Raw genomic sequence first — 22,232 nt, 5'->3', positions numbered from 1 at the left:
ATATATTGATAATGTGCATGTTTGTCCCCTGTATATGGATGATGTGCATGCATGTCTCCTGTATATGGATGATGTGAATAGTACAACCAAGCATGTGGGTCTGGGATTTCTGTATATATGATGTGCTGTCTGTGTGTTACCGTGTGACTTCATACAGTTATCTGTGTAGGGCTGTCATAATACACACAGAAAGTAAGATATCATTTTCTAATAATTCTCTTACTGACTTTTAATTTCTGCCCCGACCCCTTCCTTCCCCCCACCTTCTCATTACTACCCCTACCCCTCCCTTTCCCCCACCTTCTCATTACTACCCCTACCCCTCCCTTTCCCCCACCTTCTCATTACTACCCCTCCCCCTCCCTTTACCACACCTTCTTACTACTAACCCTACCCCTCCCTGTCCCCACCTTCTCATTACTCCCACGACCCTCTCCCTGTCCCCACCTTCTCATTTCTAACCTATCCTCCTCCCACGATCCCCTCGCTGTCCCTCAACTTCTCATTACTCCCTCGACCCTCTCCCTGTCCCCCACCTTCTCATTACTCCCCCGACCCTCTCCCTGTCCCCCACCTTCTCATTACTCCCCGACCATCTCCCTGTCCCCACCTTCTCATTTCTAACCTATCCTCCTCCCACGATCCCCTCGCTGTCCCTCACCTTCTCATTACTCCCTCGACCCTCTCCCTGTCCCCCATCTTCTCATTACTCCCCCGACCCTCTCCCTGTTCCCCACCTTCTCATTACTCCCCGACCCTCTCCCTGTCCCCACCTTCTCATTTCTAACCTATCCTCCTCCCACGATCCCCTCGCTGTCCCTCACCTTCTCATTACTCCCCCGACCCTCTCCCTGTCCCCCACCTTCTCATTACTCCCCCGACCCTCTCCCTGTCCCCCACCTTCTCATTACTCCCCGACCCTCTCCCTGTCCCCCACCTTCTCATTACTCCCCCGACCCTCTCCCTGTCCCCCACCTTCTCATTTCTCCCCCAACCCTCTCCCTGTCCCCCACCTTCTCATTTCTCCCCCAACCCTCTCCCTGTCCCCCACCTTCTCATTTCTCCCCCGACCCTCTCCCTGTCTCCACCTTCTCATTACTCCCCCGACCCTCTCCCTGTCCCGCACCTTCTCATTACTCTCTACTCCCCCTCTCTGTCCCTACCTTATCATTACACCCCCGACTCTCTCCCTGTCCCCACCTTCTCATTACTCCCCCGACCCTCTCCCTGTCCCCCACCTTCTCATTACTCCACCTACCCTATCCCTGTCCCCACCTTCTCATTACTCCCCCGACCCTCTCCCTGTCCCCCACCTTCTCATTACTCCCTACACCCCCCTCTCTGTCCCTACCTTATCATTACGCCCCCGACTCTCTCCCTGTCCCCACCTTCTCATTACTCCCCTGACCCTCTCCCTGTCCCCACCTTCTCATTACTCCCCCCGAACCTCTCCCTGTCCCCACCTTCTCATTACTCCCCCCGAACCTCTCCCTGTCCCCACCTTCTCATTACCCCCCGAACCTCTCCCTGTCCCCCACCTTCTTATTACTCCCCACAAACCTCTCTCTGTCCCCCACCTTCTCATTACTCCCCTAACCCCCACCCTGTCCCTACCTTCTCATTACTCCCCCCGAACCTCTCCCTGTCCCCCACCTTCTTATTACTCCCCCCCGAACCTCTCCCTGTCCCCCACCTTCTCATTACTCCTCCTGAACCTCTCCCTGTCCCCCACCTTCTCATTTCTGACTCATCCTGCATCCCGATCCACTCTCTGACCTCCCCACCTTCCAATCTCTCCCCTGACCTCCTCCCTTTCCCCCGACTTCTCATTTCTGACCTACCCTCCTCCCACGATCCCCTCGCTGTCCCTCACCTTCCTATTTCTGCCCCCTTCCTCCACCCCTGACCCCTCTCTGACCTCCCAATTTTTCCCCTCTCTGTCCACCACCTTTTCTGCCCTGCCTCCTCCCCTCCTCCCCTCCTCCCCTCTCTGTCCCCCACCTTCCAATTTCAACCCGGCCTCCGACCCCCTCTGTCCCATCCGTCTGCCCTGACCTCCTTTCTATCCCTCACCTCTGGCTTTCTCTCTCTCTCTCTCTCATTCAGTCTATTTTGTAAGATGGCTGCTCTGGTGCGACACCGCGTATCCCTGTTCGGTAAGCGGTTGGCGTGCTGTGACATTGAGTTTGGTTGAAACCTGGATTTCATTGCATGATCTCAACAAGCGACACAGCGTTCATTACTGCACAAAGACGGCGTCCTCCTATTAAGTGCCCGCCATATTGAACTGTTCCTGAAACATTATCTCTTAGAATAAAAGCTTTACCCATCAAACTGCTTATAATATGTAGTCATAGTATATTATTATAATAACACAATGTTTTCTAGCGCTAATTACTATTCGTTCGTTATTAATTAGGGAATCTACGAGGTGACAGATATCTTATGGAATAAAATATTTTAAAATTCCATGAACAGAAAGCACAGTTTGTTGATTGAATCCCCTGATAGCGCATGAAAGGGGCAGTTTATTTCTTATCTCCTTCGTGCAATCTGGCCATGGGATCGCACCAAGACTGGCTGCGTTTGTTGTTGTGTTAATGTCTAATATCACTAGTCTGAAACCAAATCATTTCTCCTTCTGTGTCTGTGCAGGTAACGATGCACCAGCAGTCGTTAACTGCCTCCATATCTTATCGCGTTCATTGGATGCTAGGTATGGATCTGGTGTTCCCCTAATACCTACCTCTACCTACCAGTATCTCTCACCTCCTCCTAATACCTACCTCTACCTACCAGTATCTCTCACCTCCTCCTAATACCTACCTCTACCTACCAGTATCTCTCACCTCCTCCTAATACACAGACATCAGGACACCTACCTCTCACCTCCTCCTAATACACAGACATCAGGACACCTACCTCTCACCTCCTCCTAATACACAGACATCGGGACACCTACATCTCACCTCCTCCTAATACACAGACATCAGGACACCTACCTCTCACCTCCTCCTAATACACAGACATCGGGACACCTACATCTCACCTCCTCCTAATACACAGACATCAGGACACCTACCTCTCACCTGCTCCTAATACACAGACATTGGGACACCTACCTCTCACCTTCTAATACACAGACATTGGGACACCTACCTCCCACCCCCTCCTAATACACAAGCACTGGGACACCTACCTCTCACCTCCTCCTAATACACAGACATCAGGACACCTACCTCTCACCTCCTCCTAATACACAGACATCAGGACACCTACATCTCACCTCCTCCTAATACACAGACATCAGGACACCTACCTCTCACCTGCTCCTAATACACAGACATTGGGACACCTACCTCTCACCTTCTAATACACAGACATTGGGACACCTACCTCCCACCCCCTCCTAATACACAGGCATTGGGACACCTACCTCTCACCTCCTCCTAATACACAGGCATTGGGACACCTACCTCTCACCTCCTCCTAATACACAGACATCAGGACACCTACCTCTCATCCCCTCCTAATACACAGATATCAGGACACGTACTTCTCACCCCCTCCTAATACACAGGCATTGGGACACCTACCTCTCACCTCCTCCTAATACACAGACATAAGGACACCTACCTCTCACCTGCTCCTAATACACAGACATTGGGACACCTACCTCTCACCTTCTAATACACAGACATTGGGACACCTACCTCCCACCCCCTCCTAATACACAAGCACTGGGACACCTACCTCTCACCTCCTCCTAATACACAGACATCAGGACACCTACCTCTCACCTCCTCCTAATACACAGACATCAGGACACCTACATCTCACCTCCTCCTAATACACAGACATCAGGACACCTACCTCTCACCTGCTCCTAATACACAGACATTGGGACACCTACCTCTCACCTTCTAATACACAGACATTGGGACACCTACCTCCCACCCCCTCCTAATACACAGGCATTGGGACACCTACCTCTCACCTCCTCCTAATACACAGACATCAGGACACCTACCTCTCATCCCCTCCTAATACACAGATATCAGGACACGTACTTCTCACCCCCTCCTAATACACAGGCATTGGGACACCTACCTCTCACCTCCTCCTAATACACAGACATAAGGACACCTACCTCTCACTGCCAACTAATTGAGACCTGGTCGATGTCCTCTCTTTCTTCCAGGACTGTGATGAAGTCTGGCCCTGAGATTGTTAAAGCTGGCTTGCGTTCTTTCTTTGAGGGAGCATCAGAGGACATTGAGAAGATGGTGGAGAATTTGAAACTTGGTAAAGTGTCCCAGTCACGCACCCAGGTAAAGGGTGTGACCCAAAACATTAACTACACCACGGTGGCCCTACTGCCGGTCCTGACATCACTCTTCGAGCACATTGCGCAGCATCAGTTTGGAGATGACGTCATATGTAAGTCGGAAGCTGAATTTACAATTTTTTTTAAAAAAGGTCCTTTACAAATACCCTTAAGCCTGGTACTTGGCCACTTAGTACTTGTGAATTTTTGTTTATTGTTTATTCTTTATTCCTGCACAAAAATGAATGCAATACAGTACATCAAGACATCACACATTGCATTTAGGCTCAGATTGTCGATTTTGGAAACAATGTACCAAAGAGAAAAAGAAAGCTAATGGCAGGGGGCACAGCAATCCAACATAGCTTTATCAAAGAGATCAGCATCCAGGATAGAGCTAGCTCTTTTCTACCTCGATAACCTCTAACTATTTATTATATTTCTGTAAACAATGTGCAAATGAATAAAAATGTTAAATTATTTCATCTTGCAATCTATACACATAATTGTTTTTTTTATCCAATTCTGCTACATTTGCAATACTTCAAATAATATTTATCCAGGGGGATCTCTGGACCAATAAACATGATCAGATTGCATTGCTGGGCACGCCTCTCAGATTGGGGAGTTCAGTCTCAGTTTCAGACGAGTCCGCTAATGATCAAAACTCATTCTGCAGCAGCAGGAGAGAGAAACGCAACACAAGAGCCTGCTATGCATGTATCACACTGGTCAGACGCCCTCTCTTCTCCCCCTGTCAGGATGTGATCAGACACCCTCTCTATTCCCCCTGTCAGGATGTGATCAGACGCCCTCTCTATTCCCCCTGTCAGGATGTGATCAGACGCCCTCTCTATTCCCCCTGTCAGGCTGTGATCAGACGCCCTCTCTATTCCCCCTGTCAGGATGTGATCAGACGCCCTCTCTATTCCCCCTGTCAGGATGTGATCAGACGCCCTCTCTATTCCCCCTGTCAGGATGTGATCAGACGCCCTCTCTATTCCCCCTGTCAGGATGTGATCAGACGCCCTCTCTATTCCCCCTGTCAGGCTGTGATCAGACGCCCTCTCTATTCCCCCTGTCAGGATGTGATCAGACGCCCTCTCTATTCCCCCTGTCAGGATGTGATCAGACGCCCTCTCTATTCCCCCTGTCAGGATGTGATCAGACGCCCTCTCTATTCCCCCTGTCAGGATGTGATCAGACGCCCTCTCTATTCCCCCTGTCAGGATGTGATCAGACGCCCTCTCTATTCCCCCTGTCACGATGTGATCAGACGCCCTCTCTATTCCCCCTGTCAGGCTGTGATCAGACGCCCTCTCTATTCCCCCTGTCAGGCTGTGATCAGACGCCCTCTCTATTCCCCTTGTCAGGATGTGATCAGACGCCCTCTCTATTCCCCCTGTCAGGATGTGATCAGACGCCCTCTCTATTCCCCTTGTCAGGATGTGATCAGACGCCCTCTCTATTCCCCCTGTCAGGATGTGATCAGACGCCCTCTCTATTCCCCCTGTCAGGATGTGATCAGACGCCCTCTCTATTCCCCCTGTCAGGATGTGATCAGACGCCCTCTCTATTCCCCCTGTCAGGATGTGATCAGACGCCCTCTCTATTCCCCCTGTCAGGATGTGATCAGACGCCCTCTCTATTCCCCCTGTCAGGATGTGATCAGACGCCCTCTCTATTCCCCCTGTCAGGATGTGATCAGACTGCCTCTCTATTCCCCCTGTCAGGATGTGATCAGACTGCCTCTCTATTCCCCCTGTCAGGATGTGATCAGACACCCTCTCTATTCCCCCTGTCAGGATGTGATCAGACGCCCTCTCTATTCCCCCTGTCAGGATGTGATCAGATGCCCTCTCTATTCCCCCTGTCAGGTGATCAGACGCCCTCTCTATTCCCCCTGTCAGGATGTGATCAGACGCCCTCTCTATTCCCCCTGTCAGGATGTGATCAGACGCCCTCTCTATTCCCCCTGTCAGGATGTGATCAGACTCCCTCTCTTTTCCCCCTGTCAGTATGTAATCAGACGCCCTCTCTATTCCCCCTGTCAGGATGTGATCAGACGCCCTCTCTTTTCCCCCTGTCAGTATGTAATCAGATGCCCTCTCTATTCCCCCTGTCAGGATGTGATCAGACACCCTCTCTATTCCCCCTGTCAGGATGTGATCAGACTGCCTCTCTATTCCCCCTGTCAGGATGTGATCAGACGCCCTCTCTTTTCCCCCTGTCAGTATGTAATCAGACGCCCTCTCTATTCCCCCTGTCAGGATGTGATCAGACACCCTCTCTATTCCCCCTGTCAGGATGTGATCAGACGCCCTCTCTATTCCCCCTGTCAGGATGTGATCAGACGCCCTCTCTTTTCCCCCTGTCAGTATGTAATCAGACGCCCTCTCTATTCCCCCTGTCAGGATGTGATCAGACACCCTCTCTATTCCCCCTGTCAGGATGTGATCAGACTCCCTCTCTATTCCCCCTGTCAGGATGTGTTCAGACGCCCTCTCTTTTCCCCCTGTCAGGATGTGATCAGATGCCCTCTCTATTCCCCCTGTCAGGTGATCAGACGCCCTCTCTATTCCCCCTGTCAGGATGTGATCAGACGCCCTCTCTATTCCCCCTGTCAGGATGTGATCAGACGCCCTCTCTATTCCCCCTGTCAGGATGTGATCAGACGCCCTCTCTTTTCCCCCTGTCAGGATGTGATCAGACTCCCTCTCTATTCCCCCTGTCAGGATGTCGCAAGGAGAAGAAACCTTCCAACTACACATGTGTAAATCTGTCAGACATTCCCAATACACTTTTCCAGCATTTCTAGGGATACAACACTGATTGGTTAGATCAGTGCCCCCATCCTGGAGTGGGTGTGGAAAGCATAAGAAAGTGGGATGTTACACAAAATAAAATTATCTTAAACTTTTTTTTTTCCCCCAAACTGCATTTTATTAAATTATTTCAGTGTTTTTCATTAAATCTGTTTTGGGATTACAGCGAGTTTGCTTTCTTTCAGTGGACGACGTCCAGGTGTCTTGTTACAGAACGCTCTGCAGTATCTACTCTCTGGGGACCACAAAGAACCCCTATGTTGAAAAGTAAGTAGGGAAGATTTTGGAAAATCAACATCAGTATATGAAAGTTTATATAGTTTGTTGGTAATTGTGCCCACCTCTGACCACTCTGACCTTGTTGCTTTTAGGCAGCGACCAGCCCTCGGTGAATGTCTAGCCAGGCTTGCCGCTGCGATGCCGGTAGCTTTCCTTGAGCCTCATCTTAATGAGTACAACATGTACTCTGTGTACACCACCAAGTCACCACGAGAGAGAGCCAGTGAGTATGTGTGTCCTGATTAATGGACATTAATGATAAATCCCACCAGAGTGTGCTCAGAGTCCAGAAATACACCTATAGTCTACATAACTTGTGAATGAATCGTAAACCAGCATCTTTCTTCCGTTGCACGCAGTTCTGGGGCTCCCCAACTCCGTGGAAGAGATGTGCCCTGATATTCCTGATTTTGACAGCCTGATGAAGGACATTGGGATGTTGGCGGAGTCTGGTGCCCGTTACACTGAGATGCCCCATGTTATTGAGGTTACCCTGCCCATGCTGTGTAATTACCTCCCCCGCTGGTGGGAACGGGGACCGGAAAATGTCCCAGATGATTCCTCTCTGTGTTGTACAAGTGTGACCTCTGAGCACCTCAACGCTCTCCTGGGTAACATCCTGCGCATCGTAGTGAACAATCTGGGCATCGATGAGGCATCCTGGATGAAGAGGCTGGCAGGTAAGATGAGCAATGCATGCTGGGTAATGGCTACAACAAATAGTAGAATATTTTTCTACCTTCTTGTGATTATATACAGCCAACATGGCTTGGCTCAGTCTCACTAATAATAACCTTTACAGTCAAAGGTTTTGTACAGTTTTAAGGTTGACAGTGTGTCTATGCAGTAACAATCGCGAGTACAGCAAAAGTAAATCAAGTAATATCCTGTGCGTAACGAGTACAGAAGCTTATGGTTACAAATCAAGTATCGGATACGCAGGTGATCTCGCTGAAAACAATGCACATTCACACATTACAAGTAAAAACTAAACTATTAACAAATTAACTAAAAGTCATACGCCTCTAAGGAAAATGTGGCTAATTTAATAAATGTGATAGAACGATGCCAGAATAGAGTGATGTGTCTAGAACGCTTGCTGTAGGTCTTATGAGAGAAACTGTATACACAGTAATAGTATTAATTTTTAATAGGTTTTGAGTATTAAAGAATTGTTTAGTCATTTTCTCCTTACGATTAGATGTTTCCAAACAAGCCGTTAAGAAGGCATGGTATAATTTGGAAGCATTGCAAGATTTGAAGTGTCCGTTTGTATCCAATTTTGTAAAATTGATTTTCTTGCCACAACAGTAAGAATGAAAGAGAGTTTGGTAAGTCAAAGTGGTGTACTCGGGAGCTAGCCAAATTCTGCCAACTCTGGAGATCGGGAGAAAGCAATATCTAAAGATTGCCGCACGTTGTAGTATATGTTTGAAGGTTTGGCTGTCACCTAAGTGCCTGTCATGTACCGGGGAGGAGGTGGACCTATTGGGAGTATATTCAGAGATTCTGGAAATCTATTCAGGCAGAATTGTTTGTCTGGGTAAAATATATCTGATGAATAAACTTTGAAACCCTTTCCTGAAACGTAAATGCTGGTAACAATTTTTTGGTTTTAGACAGTGTAGACGTTAGATGAGGCAGAGGGTCATTCAGTGCGGCCTGAGGTGTGGGATGTGTAATCTATTTGTGATAAATATATAACTTTTGTCAAAGATTAGTATCGGTTTGAGAAACCAACAGAGAAGTGTCTAGAGAGAGGATAGTTTTAACCTAAGCATGTTGGGAGCGAAAGCTATCTCGTCTGGTTCTATCAATTATTGAAAAATGTAATGCTGATAATGATAGAAAGGTGTCGGAACACAAAGTGCATTACAATTTGCTGTGTATGGGGCTGTGTAGCCACAGTACAGTCAGAGTGCCACATACCACCTACCCAGAGATTGTTGTCAGGGCCAGTGCAAGGATTTTTGACTACACGAAGATGCATTTTCCCCGCCCTTCCCCGCCGAAAAAAATGTATCTTCACCTGTGTGTCTTCTAACCCCCATTTTGACTAACTTACCCCCTTGAGTGTTTTATATCTCATTTTTTAAATGTCTTGCCCCCCCCACCTTTTCCCTTTATGTGTCCCCTTTGCTGTATTTTATCTCTCATGTGTCTCTTACAACTCCCCTTGTATATTTTTTACTTCCCCCAGCCCCTTTGTCTGTCTCTTTCTTCCCCCCAGCCCTTTTGTGTCTTTTGTCCCCCTGCCCCTTTCTGTGTCTCTTTCTCCTCCCCCCCCACAGCTCCTTTGTGTGGCTCTTTCTCCCCAACACATTTGTGCATCTTTTTACTTCAGCACCTTTGTGCATCTCTTTCTCCCCCCTATCCCATTTGTGCATCTTCCCCCCATAGCCCCTCACCCCTCTGTGTGTCTCTTCCTCCCCCAGCCCCTCGCCCCTCTGTGTGTCTCTTCCTCCCCCAGCCCCTCTGTGTATTTGTCCCCCCTCAACCTACCTGTATGTCTCTTTGTGCCCCCAGCCCTCCTGTGCCTTTTAAGATCCCCCCTGTACCTTTTATTGTCCCCCTGTACCTTTTATTGTTTTACCCCCTCTCCTCCTGAACCTTTCATATTCCTCCTTTCCCTCCTGTGCTTTTCAATGCCCCCCTTCCCTCCTGTGCTTTTCAATGGCCCCCTTCCCTTACTGTTTCTTTTATTGTCCCCCTTCCCCTCCTGTGCCTTTCAATGCACCCCCTTGACATTTCAATGTCCCCCCCTCCCCTCCTGTCCCTTTTATTGTCCCCCTTCCCCTCCTGTGCCTTTCATTGTTCCCTCTCCTGTATCTTTCATAATCCCCCTAATGTACCTTTTATTGTCTCCCCTCTTGAACCTTTCATAGTCCCCCCACCCTTCCTGTCCCTTTTATTGTCAGACAGGAGGGGAGTGATGCGAGTGGCGCTCTCCTCCTTCTGGTCACCCGGAGATTGCGCCCCCTGGGCCTTATGGTAGTGCCGGCCCTGATTGTTGTAAATTATGTGCACCCCTTCACGCCAATGGTGTTTCCTGATGACATTGGCCTCTTTGAGCAGGATAGTGCATCCTGCCAAACTGCAAAAATTGTTCAGCAATACATTGAGGCACATGACAAAGAGCTCAAGGTGCTGCCTTGGCCTCGAAATTCACCAGATCTTAATCCTATTGGGTATCTGTATGATGTGCTGGAACAACAATTCCAATTCATGGAGGCCCCATCTCGCAACTTGCAGGAATAAAGGATCTGCTGCTAATGTCTTGGAGCCAGATACCACAGAACACGTTCAGAGGCGTTATGGAGTCCATGCCTTGACGCATCAGAGCTGTATTGACCGCACTAGGGGGACCTACCCAATATTGGGCAGGTGGTTTTAATGTTGTGACTGATCAGTGTATATGTAGCAAATGTAACTGACAGCATCTGAACCTTACACTGAGATAAATCCTAGATTAATATAGAATATTTAGAGAATATTTTACTAGTTCCACATGGAATGTATCAGGAGTTCCATATATTTTTGTACTACGATCCATGATGATCTCTGTAGAATGTGTAAGGAGCAGTCTGTGAGTTGCAGTTCTGCTCTGTGTGGAATGCACTGTGAGCTATCAGGCTGCATATTAGACATTCCGTGTAGAATATGCTGGGAGATGTCTGTTTTCATGTTTTAATGTGAGATTTAATGCTGGACAAGGCTCAGTGTGCAATGAGTCAGAGGCCGCCCGTAGTCTTTCTCTAATACTAGGTGGATGGAAGGAGCAGGAACTGCTAAAATGTTCACTCCTCTTTTTCATCAGTATTTGCACAGCCCATTGTGAGCAAAGCAAAACCAGAACTCCTTCGGTCTCATTTCATTCCCACCATGGAAAAGCTAAAAAAGCGGGCAGGAAAGGTGGTAGCTGAAGAAGAGCAACTTCGCCTTGAGGCCAAGAGTGAATCCGAAGATTCAGAATCGTTGATACGGGACGAGTTCTCAGTTCTGTGCCGGGATCTGTATGCTTTGTATCCATTACTCATTCGCTACGTGGATAACAACAGGTGAGACAATACATGCAGAACGATCTGTTATTTCCTCTGGTTTTATCATTGGCTGGTCCATCCATCACTCTTCAGTAGGCCACAGTTCTTATAGTCTCAAAGCATGACTTGCTGTTCCCCTTCTCTTCCTCTTGGCAACGCCCACCTCGCCAATCAGTCATGTTTCTGAAATGTCTTCTCAAAGTGTTCATTTTGGGCTTTAGTGACTGTAATTTTGGGACTTCTACCCTAATGTTGTTACAGAGCCAACTGGCTGACGGTTCCTAACAATGATGCGGAGGAGCTTTTCCGAATGGTGGGAGAAGTCTTTATTTTCTGGTCTAAATCCCATGTAAGTAGAACTGGGATTTATTCCTGTATGGATCTCACTGCCGTGACTTTAAAAATCCTAAATGCTTCCTTTAGGTTTTTAAAATATTGTGGGCATTTTTGTCTTTTTATTAAAAAAAAAACAATTTTGTACCAATATTTTCCATATCTTTCCCTCCAGAACTTTAAGCGAGAGGAGCAGAATTTCGTTGTCCAGAATGAAATCAATAACATGTCATTCCTGACAGCAGATAGCAAGAGTAAAATGTCAAAGGTGAGTCTGGACTCCATACCTGCACTTTATAAACACGCCCTGTATAAACACACACACTATTACCCTGCCTCGTATAGTCACACAATATTACCCTGTGCCGTATAGACACAAACTATTAACCTACCCCGTATAGACACACACTATTAACCTGTTTTGTATAGACACAAACTATTAACCTACCCCGTATAGACACACGCTATTAACCTGTTTTGTATAGACACATACTATTACCCTGCCCCATTTAGACACACACTATTACCCTGCCGTGTATGAACACACACTATTACCCTGCCCCATTTTAACACACACTATTACCATGCTCGGTGTAGACACACACTGTTATCCAGACTGTGTAAACACAGACTATACCCATGCCTGTATATACACACACTATTACCCTGCCCAATGTAGACACACACTATTACCCTGCCGTGTATGAACACACACTATTACCCTGCCCCATTTTAACACACACTATTACCCTGCCCGGTGTAGACACACACTGTTATCCAGACTGTGTAAACACAGACTATACCCATGCCTGTATATACACACACTATTACCCTGCCCCATGTAGACACACACTATTATCCTGCCCTGTATAGGCACACACTATTATCCTGCCCTGTATGGAAACACATTACCCTGCTCCGTATAGACATACACTATTACCCTGCACTGTTTAAACACAGACTATTGCCCTGCCCCCATAAAGACACTATATTACCTTGCTACTAGATTTCCCTTCTCATATTCTCTGAAATATATTCCATTCACTCCATAATGGCTAGCACCTCATAATCCTCTATTCTCGCTCTATATACGGACTAATATTCTCACCTTATATAAGAGATATTCTCCCATAATCCTCCATTCTTGCCTTATGTAAGAGATAATATCCCATAATCCACCATTCTCTCCCTATATAAGAGATAATATACCATAATCCCCCATTCTCGCCCTATATAAGAGATAATATCCTATAATCCTCCATTCTCGCCCTATATAAGAGATAATATCCCATAATCCTCCATTCTCGCCCTATATAAGAGATAATATCCCATAATCCTCCATTCTCACCCTATATAAGAGATAATATCCCATAATCCCCCATTCTCACCCTATATAAGAGATAATATCCCATAATCCTCCATTCTCGCCCTATATAAGAGATAATATCCCATAATCCTCCATTCTCACCCTATATAAGAGATAATATCCCATAATCCCCCATTCTCACCCTATATAAGAGATAATATCCCATAATCCTCCATTCTCGCCCTATATAAGAGATAATATCCCATAATCCTCCATTCTCGCCCTATATAAGAGATAATATCCTATAATCCTCCATTCTCGCCCTATATAAGAGATAATATCCTATAATCCCCCATTCTCGCCCTATATAAGAGATAATATACCATAATCCCCCATTCTCGCCCTATATAAGAGATAATATCCTATAATCCTCCATTCTCGCCCTATATAAGAGATAATATCCCATAATCCCCCATTCTCACCCTATATAAGAGATAATATCCCATAATCCCCCATTCTCACCCTATATAAGAGATAATATCCCATAATCCTCCATTCTCGCCCTATATAAGAGATAATATCCCATAATCCTCCATTCTCACCCTATATAAGAGATAATATCCCATAATCCTCCATTCTCGCCCTATATAATTGATAATATCCCATAATCCTCCATTCTCACCCTATATAAGAGATAATATCCCATAATCCTCCATTCTCACCCTATATAAGAGATAATATCACATAATCCTCCATTCTCACCCTATATAAGAGATAATATCCTATAATCCCCCATTCTCGCCCTATATAAGAGATAATAATATCCTATATAAGAGATAATAATATCCCATAATCCCCCATTCTCACCCTATATAAGAGATAATATCCCATAATCCTCCATTCTCGCCCTATATAAGAGATAATATCCCATAATCCTCCATTCTCACCCTATATAAGAGATAATATCCCATAATCCCCCATTCTCACCCTATATAAGAGATAATATCCCATAATCCTCCATTCTCGCCCTATATAAGAGATAATATCCCATAATCCTCCATTCTCGCCCTATATAAGAGATAATATCCTATAATCCTCCATTCTCGCCCTATATAAGAGATAATATCCTATAATCCCCCATTCTCGCCCTATATAAGAGATAATATACCATAATCCCCCATTCTCGCCCTATATAAGAGATAATATCCTATAATCCTCCATTCTCGCCCTATATAAGAGATAATATCCCATAATCCTCCATTCTCACCCTATATAAGAGATAATATCCCATAATCCCCCATTCTCACCCTATATAAGAGATAATATCCCATAATCCTCCATTCTCGCCCTATATAAGAGATAATATCCCATAATCCTCCATTCTCACCCTATATAAGAGATAATATCCCATAATCCTCCATTCTCGCCCTATATAATTGATAATATCCCATAATCCTCCATTCTCACCCTATATAAGAGATAATATCCCATAATCCTCCATTCTCACCCTATATAAGAGATAATATCACATAATCCTCCATTCTCACCCTATATAAGAGATAATATCCCATAATCCTCCATTCTCGCCCTATATAAGAGATAATATCCCATAATCCCCCATTATCACCCTATATAAGAGATAATATCCCATAATCCTCCATTCTCACCCTATATAATTGATAATATCCCATAATCCTCCATTCTCACCCTATATAAGAGATAATATCCCATAATCCTCCATTCTCACCCTATATAAGAGATAATATCCCATAATCCTCCATTCTCACCCTATATAAGAGATAATATCCCATAATCCTCCATTCTCACCCTATATAATTGATAATATCCCATAATCCTCCATTCTCACCCTATATAAGAGATAATATCCCATAATCCCCCATTCTCACCCTATATAAGAGATAATATCCCATAATCCTCCATTCTCGCCCTATATAAGAGATAATATCCCATAATCCTCCATTCTCACCCTATATAAGAGATAATATCCCATAATCCTCCATTCTCGCCCTATATAATTGATAATATCCCATAATCCTCCATTCTCACCCTATATAAGAGATAATATCCCATAATCCTCCATTCTCGCCCTATATAAGAGATAATATCCTATAATCCTCCATTCTCGCCCTATATAAGAGATAATATCCTATAATCCTCCATTCTCGCCCTATATAAGAGATAATATCCTATAATCCTCCATTCTCACCCTATATAAGAGATAATATCCCATAATCCTCCATTCTCACCCTATATAAGAGATAATATCCCATAATTCTGTGTAAGAGATAAAGCTCCCTGATTGTCCATGATTTGGGGTCGTGTCAGTTTTGGTGTCACGTGTCCAGAATACACTGTAACCCCTCTCTTGTTGTGTTTCTCTCTCTGTTTCTTGGTTTAGTCTGGAGAAAGTCAGGTCAGCAGTCAGCCTGCTCTCTTCTCGTGTGGCTGTTGGTTGCTGCTTTCGGCCTGTGTGGAAGCATGGCTCCCCAGTCTGTCTGTCTGTCAGTCCTCTCATACCACTGATCTCTCATGTTCTAGTTTTACCACAGTCAGCTCAGATAGCCAGTTCTAGGGTGCTTCCTTCACCCATGCATTGAGTAAGGCTATTAACAAATGCACACTGCAGGGCTGGGGGCCAGTAACCTGTGGTAACATTGTACCCAGGGCTCCCTGCAGTAAGCGTCCCTGATGAAATGGATTATAAAGTCTACCTATATCTGCCCGGAGAACCTTGATGGGACTGAAGATTACGGCATTGTCTCACTAGTGAGGCACTGAAGCGGTTAATTGTTTTTCATAAAATAAATATATATATATATAGGCTTCCTATAACCCTTTCATTAAAGGGGAATAAAACAAGAGAAAAGAGTAAGCGCTAAATAACAAATGGGGCAGCAACCCTATAAGGGAGTCCCTCAAAAACCTTTAGATTCCAACAAGAGAAAAAAAAGAGGAGATAAGGGCTGCGCCAGAGAGACCTAATATCATACAATAATTAAAATAAAATATAGTCCAAATAAAAGTCTTAACTAGAATGCTCTTATTGAGATCACAGAGTCTATAAGTTGCTTGGTCAGGAACAAAGTCCTCGCTGTCCTCATCTGTGTAGATCCACTCATATGCAAAAGATAAAACAAATAGAGAACCAAATAGTGCAATATGTCCAGTCGTAATAAAGCAAATAAATATAAAGAGCTGGTATAAAACTCATATGTACAAGAGCTATAGCTAGCTCTAGTGTGAAAGGCGTAAATCGGCACAATCCCTGCTTGTGGGATATGGGATAAACTTCCTCTATCAAGGGTATGTTCAACACTTAAATAAAAAGAGACAACCAATAGTGCTCACTGGATAAAATAATGGTATATAAAATATATAAAATGGTACTCACAAGAAAGGAGCAGGCCAACTGCTCCTTGATGATAGCGCTGGTGGTATGATCCCCACCTAGGATTACTTGGAGTCCAGGATGATAAAAATGTCAGGTAAAAGAGAAGAACAATATAAAGTGTATAAAAAGATAATTGGCACAGGTAAAAAGTGACCAAAGAATCTTTAGTATATAAAAAATACACAATATAAAATATCCACAACGCGTTTCGCCAATACTGCTTCTTCAAAATGGAATTAGGTTAATTCCATTTTGAAGAAGCCGTGTTGGCAAAACGCATTGTGGATATTTTATATTGTGTATTTTTTATATATTAAAGATTCTTTGGTCACTTTTTACCTGTGCCAATTATCTTTTTAGGTCTCTCTGGCACAGCCCTTGCTTGGATTGCTGAATGCCTTTATTTGGGTGTAAGATAATTTTAGAGCATTCAGTCTTTGTTTAGAAAGTTCTCTGGAGGGTCAGTTTTTGCTGTATATATCTTATTACCCCAGAGCAGTGTATTAATTCTACTTAGCAGTGAAAGTGGAGCCTATCAATTTTAGGAAAAATTTAACTTTTTGATAGATTAAGAGCAATGTACGACATAGAAAAGCTGCATTTACAGGACGCGCTCAACGTTTCACTATGTGAGGTATTCGTCAGATCTCTATTTATTACAATTCATGTACGTCTTGTCTATTGTCTTCTGATGACATTATTTATCTTTTATCAACGTTTTCCCCGCATTTGGTTATTGGACGTGAATTACCCATTTCATTCTTTTTTTAATTTTTTTATTTTATTGGAGCACAGAGATAATGAGTATTTTTGCCGAATGAGGTAACGACAAGTCATCATAACAAGTACAGTGAGTGTAGATATACAACCTTTTGTATATGAGCATACATGAGAGAGATTTTAATCGCAGAGTGTTTGTTTACTGGAGTTAACTGAGAGTGTACCATGGGGTAGACTGTTAAGTCGTGGTGTCTTGCGGTATCCCGCTGAGTATGAGGACTCTATTCTTTTGTGGTCTCAGTGGTTGGACGATTACCCTAGGTCTCGACGGGGAGGGGTGTCTCTTGTGGACCCCAGGGTATGGATCTGTAGGGATGCTACAGTTAGCTCTCAGTAGGGGAAGACAGTCAGGATATCGGCGTAGCTATGTGCCCTGGCTGGGAACGTAGTGAGAGCAGATTGCGTGCCCTTTATTATCTGGTGGTTTCATGGGTGGCATTCGTAGGACAGCTCACTGGTGTAGGGTAGTGCGACTAAGGATTGCTGCGTGGGGGAGGGGGGAGGAGATAATTGGGGCTGTTCCCCTAGGCCTGAAGCCACTGTCCCTTAGCTGACTGCCTGAGGGGACTCATGGATGGGATTCACCTATGTGTTGTCTTGTGATAATGCATAGCATAAGTACGGGCTATTGTTAATTGAACAGAAAAGTAAACAGAAAACTAAACAGTAAATTAGAACTGAATCAAGCCTCACAGCATGCATACAGCATGCAGTATCTGGTATAGGTCTAGTCCAGGAGACCAACAGTGGGAGTTCATGTGGTAACCGCCACGTAGGCGTCTGCAGAAGGACTCCGGGGCACAAATGGGGCTGTGTTAGCCGGGTCCCAGATATGCGGTCTGGCCTTGTCGCTGTTCCCCTGTTAATGAGAGAGTCTTGTTGGAGACCCAGATTTTCCAAAATCGCCTCTGCTCCTTCAAGATCATGGACGGACAGGTTAGGAGAAGGCGCCCTGCAGTACCACCAGCGCGTGGGATATCTTTAATCTCTAGGAGATGTTGCGCTCTCGGAGGAGTGCTGTGAAGGGCTGCAGCATTTTTCGGCATGCAAGGATGCTCCCTGAGAAGTCTGTGTAAAATGTGAGAGATGAATTCTTAAAGCTGTAGGGAGATTTCACCCTGAGAGTGCCCATTACCGCATCTTGTCTTGCCCATTTTGGAAGCGTACAATCAAGTTCTTGGAGCTGTGACAGGTGCCCATGGCAATGTGGGCTGTCCGGGGGACCAGTTGGGGTTGCTTAATTAGGGGTAGGAGTTGTTAATAGCAGTAAAGATAGCCCATACGACCGCTCGGTTCTGTACCTGGCTCCACCCCTTTATTCTTTTTTTATGTACCGTTTATAGAGAAGCATTGTTTTAATCATCTGTTTATTGTTATGGTATTGGCCATGGGCCACAGTTCAAGGATCGTGGCCGTAGTGACATGGTATGATACGTGACATGGTGGGGGACATGCGGTCACACACCTGCAGCCTATTTCACGGTGACATGGGGTGGGGGTCACTGTCTGTTTACAGAAGGGAAGGTCAGTTTGGAGGCCGGATTCAGCACTTACTAACTGATCTAAACATTAAGCTCCATTGTTTATGGCAACATCCTGACTGGTTTCTGGCGTCGTGCCTCCTGGCGCTGGCCGCTCTGTAAATACGGTGATGTCCTCCCAGACAACAGGTTCAGGATCTGACATAGATTCGGCATAAAAAACAGTTAAAGGACAATTATCACCTCAACACAATTTATTTTATACAATAATCCTTTCATCAAGTTTTAAAAGGAAATAGATTCTTTGTTAAATGAAGTATACAAAAAAGAAAAAAAATATAAATCTCATCCTTATCTTTAGTATATGATGGGATCATTCAGCCGTATGCATACACCTTGGGTCAGACAGGGCATCTCCTCTTTTTTTCTTTCATTAAAGGGGCACTGTAACTGCTCATTGAAATAGTTATAGTGTCTGGAGTCCGCTGGCACTGTCCTTCCATTCAGCATTAATATGTTTTTAATATTCTAATCCTAAAAGAGCCCAGCAGCCGATCCCCTCTGTGCTGAATGGACTAACGACAAAGCATTAGTCTGAGCAGCAATGGGCAGCTGTGACTGGCTGAGAGTGTCAGCTGACTGCATTCAGTCTATCACATTGCCCATTGCTGGTATGAAGCGGTATGGCTAGAAGGAAGTGTGTGATCTCTGCCTTAGCAGAGGGGGCCGATAATGGTTTTACACTAAATAGAGGGAAAGCGCCAGGGGACTCCAGACACTATAACCACTTCAATGAGATGAAATGGTTATAGTGCCTACAGTGTCCCTTTAAATAGTTCATAAACATATAAATATTTAATGGTCGTATCAAAGCAAGTTCTGCAATCCCAAGCTAAGATGTACAGCAATGGCTGAAACATTTAATTTAATTCACCATATCAGAACATGAATGGCTTAGTATTTACGTCGTACGGTTTATGTATCTAATTATTGGCAAAGTATGATGGGAGTTCTATGGCATTAAAAGGACATATTCCCACACCAGAATTCTCTCCTGTGAGATTTCACTTGAGATCATGTTATCACCGTTTGGTTACAGGAGAATTAATTTCCCCGTTAGGATTAAATAGTGATATTGTCTCATTGTATTTACTAAATCCGTGTACGATACGGAGTGTCACACAAACACGCGGTTATAATTCTAAATCTCAGAAATGGAATTAATATTCAGATGCAGTAATCCTAATGGCACAGCACACTATATTTACCCGTTATATACCCGTATCACCTACCTGAAATCTACCTACCCATTCATATATCAATATTTCTGTTTTTAGAGAACTAATGGAATTGTCATTGTGAAATCACTCCCATCACGCCCTGTATGCCATCACGCAGGCTGGATATGTACAGCAACGCAGCACAGTAATAGTTATGGTAACTGAGAGATTCATGGTGGACTCACAGCGATTAACGAAGCAAGCTTGGAGTCATTGCACCTGGACGTTATTTACCTTGTAAAGTTACACAGCAGCGAATCTCACAATCAAACCATTGCATGTAGAAATAATATTATAAATCATATTTTAGCTTATGGTGACTTGCTCACATCCTGATCCTAGTAAATCAACCTCCTAAAGATGTATTTTCAGCTTTCATTGTCTACTTTTTTATTACAAATTTCTCTTTCTTAAATATGGAATTTTTTTATGGTCTCTTAAAAAAAAAAAAAAAAAGTCTCCCTCCCCCCCCCCCCCCCCACATCACATTTGTATTGGTGACAGGTTGTTCCATGTATTTAATACCCTTTCTATATCACTGTTAGCCTTTACTGCTCCCACTGGAAGGCTACTCCATGTATCTACTACCCTTTCTATATTCACTGTTGGCCTTTACTGCTCCCACTGGAAGGCTATTCCATGTATCTACTACACTTTCTATATCACTGTTACTGCTCCCACTGGAAGGCTATTCCATGTATCTACTACCCTTTCTATATCACTGTTACTGCTCCCACTGGAAGGCTATTCCAGATATCTACTACCCTTTTTTATATCACTGTTACTGTTCCAACTGGAAGGCTATTCCAAGTATCTACTACCCTTTCTATATCACTGTTACTGCTCCCACTGGAAGGCTATTCCAGGTATCTACTACCCTTTCTATATCACTGTTACTGCTCCCACTGGAAGGCTATTCCAGGTATCTACTACCCTTGCTATATGATTATTAAACACATCACAAGGTGATTCACCAATTCCCTCCTGTACGCCTCTGAGAAAATGAATCGAGAACATAATATTATTCATAAGGTTTAAGCAGAGGACGATCACTGGTTCTGGAATACAATACAATTACCATGTGCTGGTATTATGGGATGAGACCCCTCGTCCAGGAATATTGGATAATTTAAGTGTGAAATATTATAGTACAGAGCATATCAATCACTTTAAGGATAATTGTCATTTTATTTTAAAGTATTTATTTGGAACCAAGTGTCCGTAGATCACGTACATTCAAACAATGTATATTGAACAAGTAAGTCCCTTGCCTACGTTTCTGCCACCCCACATGGCTTCGGAAGAGACCGCTATCTCACCGTTTTCTGATTGGATTCTGCCGTGCTGCTCATGGTTGTGATGTCTGTCCTTGGCTATCGTGTTTTGTTTCACTCTGTAAATCTGTCTGCGACAACCACTACGATCTGAGCAATACTGCTGGAAATAGCGTCAATCGGCATATAATGTTTAATCTTGGCAATCTTGCATGGTCATATGTTTCTAGAATCTTATTCCGAGCTTCACAGTAAAATGAAATGTTTTCTCCAATATAAAGTCCAGAATACATGATATAAAAATACATGATGTAAAAGGACACATAGATTAAATTCTTTTAAAAACAAAAAACGAATGACCGCTATCTTTTAACTCGCGCATCTATCAGCGGAATCACAGTGTACCATTAACATGTCGCTGGCAAATCACAGGTGAATCGAGTCATTTACAATTGTTTAATCTAGAAATGATCAAAATTAATTGTTGCTGTTTTTATTTTTTAAGGTTTACATGTACAAATAAAAAGCATGAATCAAATCATCGCCATTTTAACGATGATGGTGAAATGCAGATATTGTGCCTGGAAGTCATTTTGGGACTGCGTCCATTTCTCTATCTCTGTGTGTTGCTTTGTGTAATGCCTACATACTATATATCCACATATATGGTGACTCCGCGGGTGACTGCTTTGAAGCACTCAGTAGATTTTGGCTGGAAACTTGCTGCCAGCAGGCTCTGTTTGATTGATGGAGCACTCCGCAGAGACTGGCTTCAGGGGGGCATTTGTTGGAGTTGGCTGGTGGCTGCAGTGGGATTTTGGTTGAGCCAGTGCCTGGGGTGGATGCTGATCTTTTCTGGAGTTGACCAGATCATTATTTGTGGTACAATCTGTGG

The 22,232-nt window shown here is 44.4% G+C and overlaps 1 protein-coding gene across 7 annotated transcripts in view; it reads left to right on the top strand.

The window, feature by feature from the left end:
- Positions 1–22,232, top strand: part of RYR1 (ryanodine receptor 1) — a 150,011-nt gene that overhangs the window by 83,769 nt on the left and 44,010 nt on the right. For 4 of the 7 annotated variants that reach the window (XM_063431252.1, XM_063431248.1, XM_063431250.1 and 1 more), the window contains 10 exons: positions 2,107–2,156; positions 2,656–2,716; positions 4,202–4,440; positions 7,338–7,419; positions 7,524–7,654; positions 7,791–8,111; positions 11,249–11,489; positions 11,733–11,820; positions 11,980–12,072; positions 15,530–15,544. In XM_063431252.1, coding sequence (XP_063287322.1) covers positions 2,107–2,156; positions 2,656–2,716; positions 4,202–4,440; positions 7,338–7,419; positions 7,524–7,654; positions 7,791–8,111; positions 11,249–11,489; positions 11,733–11,820; positions 11,980–12,072; positions 15,530–15,544 — 1,321 coding nt within the window. The remainder of the gene's footprint in view (positions 1–2,106; positions 2,157–2,655; positions 2,717–4,201; positions 4,441–7,337; positions 7,420–7,523; positions 7,655–7,790; positions 8,112–11,248; positions 11,490–11,732; positions 11,821–11,979; positions 12,073–15,529; positions 15,545–22,232) is intronic. The other 3 variants (XM_063431253.1, XM_063431251.1, XM_063431247.1) reach the window with 1 other exon arrangement.

The sequence above is a fragment of the Pelobates fuscus genome, chromosome 9 (genome assembly GCF_036172605.1).
Source record: "Pelobates fuscus isolate aPelFus1 chromosome 9, aPelFus1.pri, whole genome shotgun sequence".
In the NCBI taxonomy this organism is placed as follows: Eukaryota; Metazoa; Chordata; class Amphibia; order Anura; family Pelobatidae; genus Pelobates; species Pelobates fuscus.
This window is presented reverse-complemented; position numbering and strand designations above follow the sequence as displayed.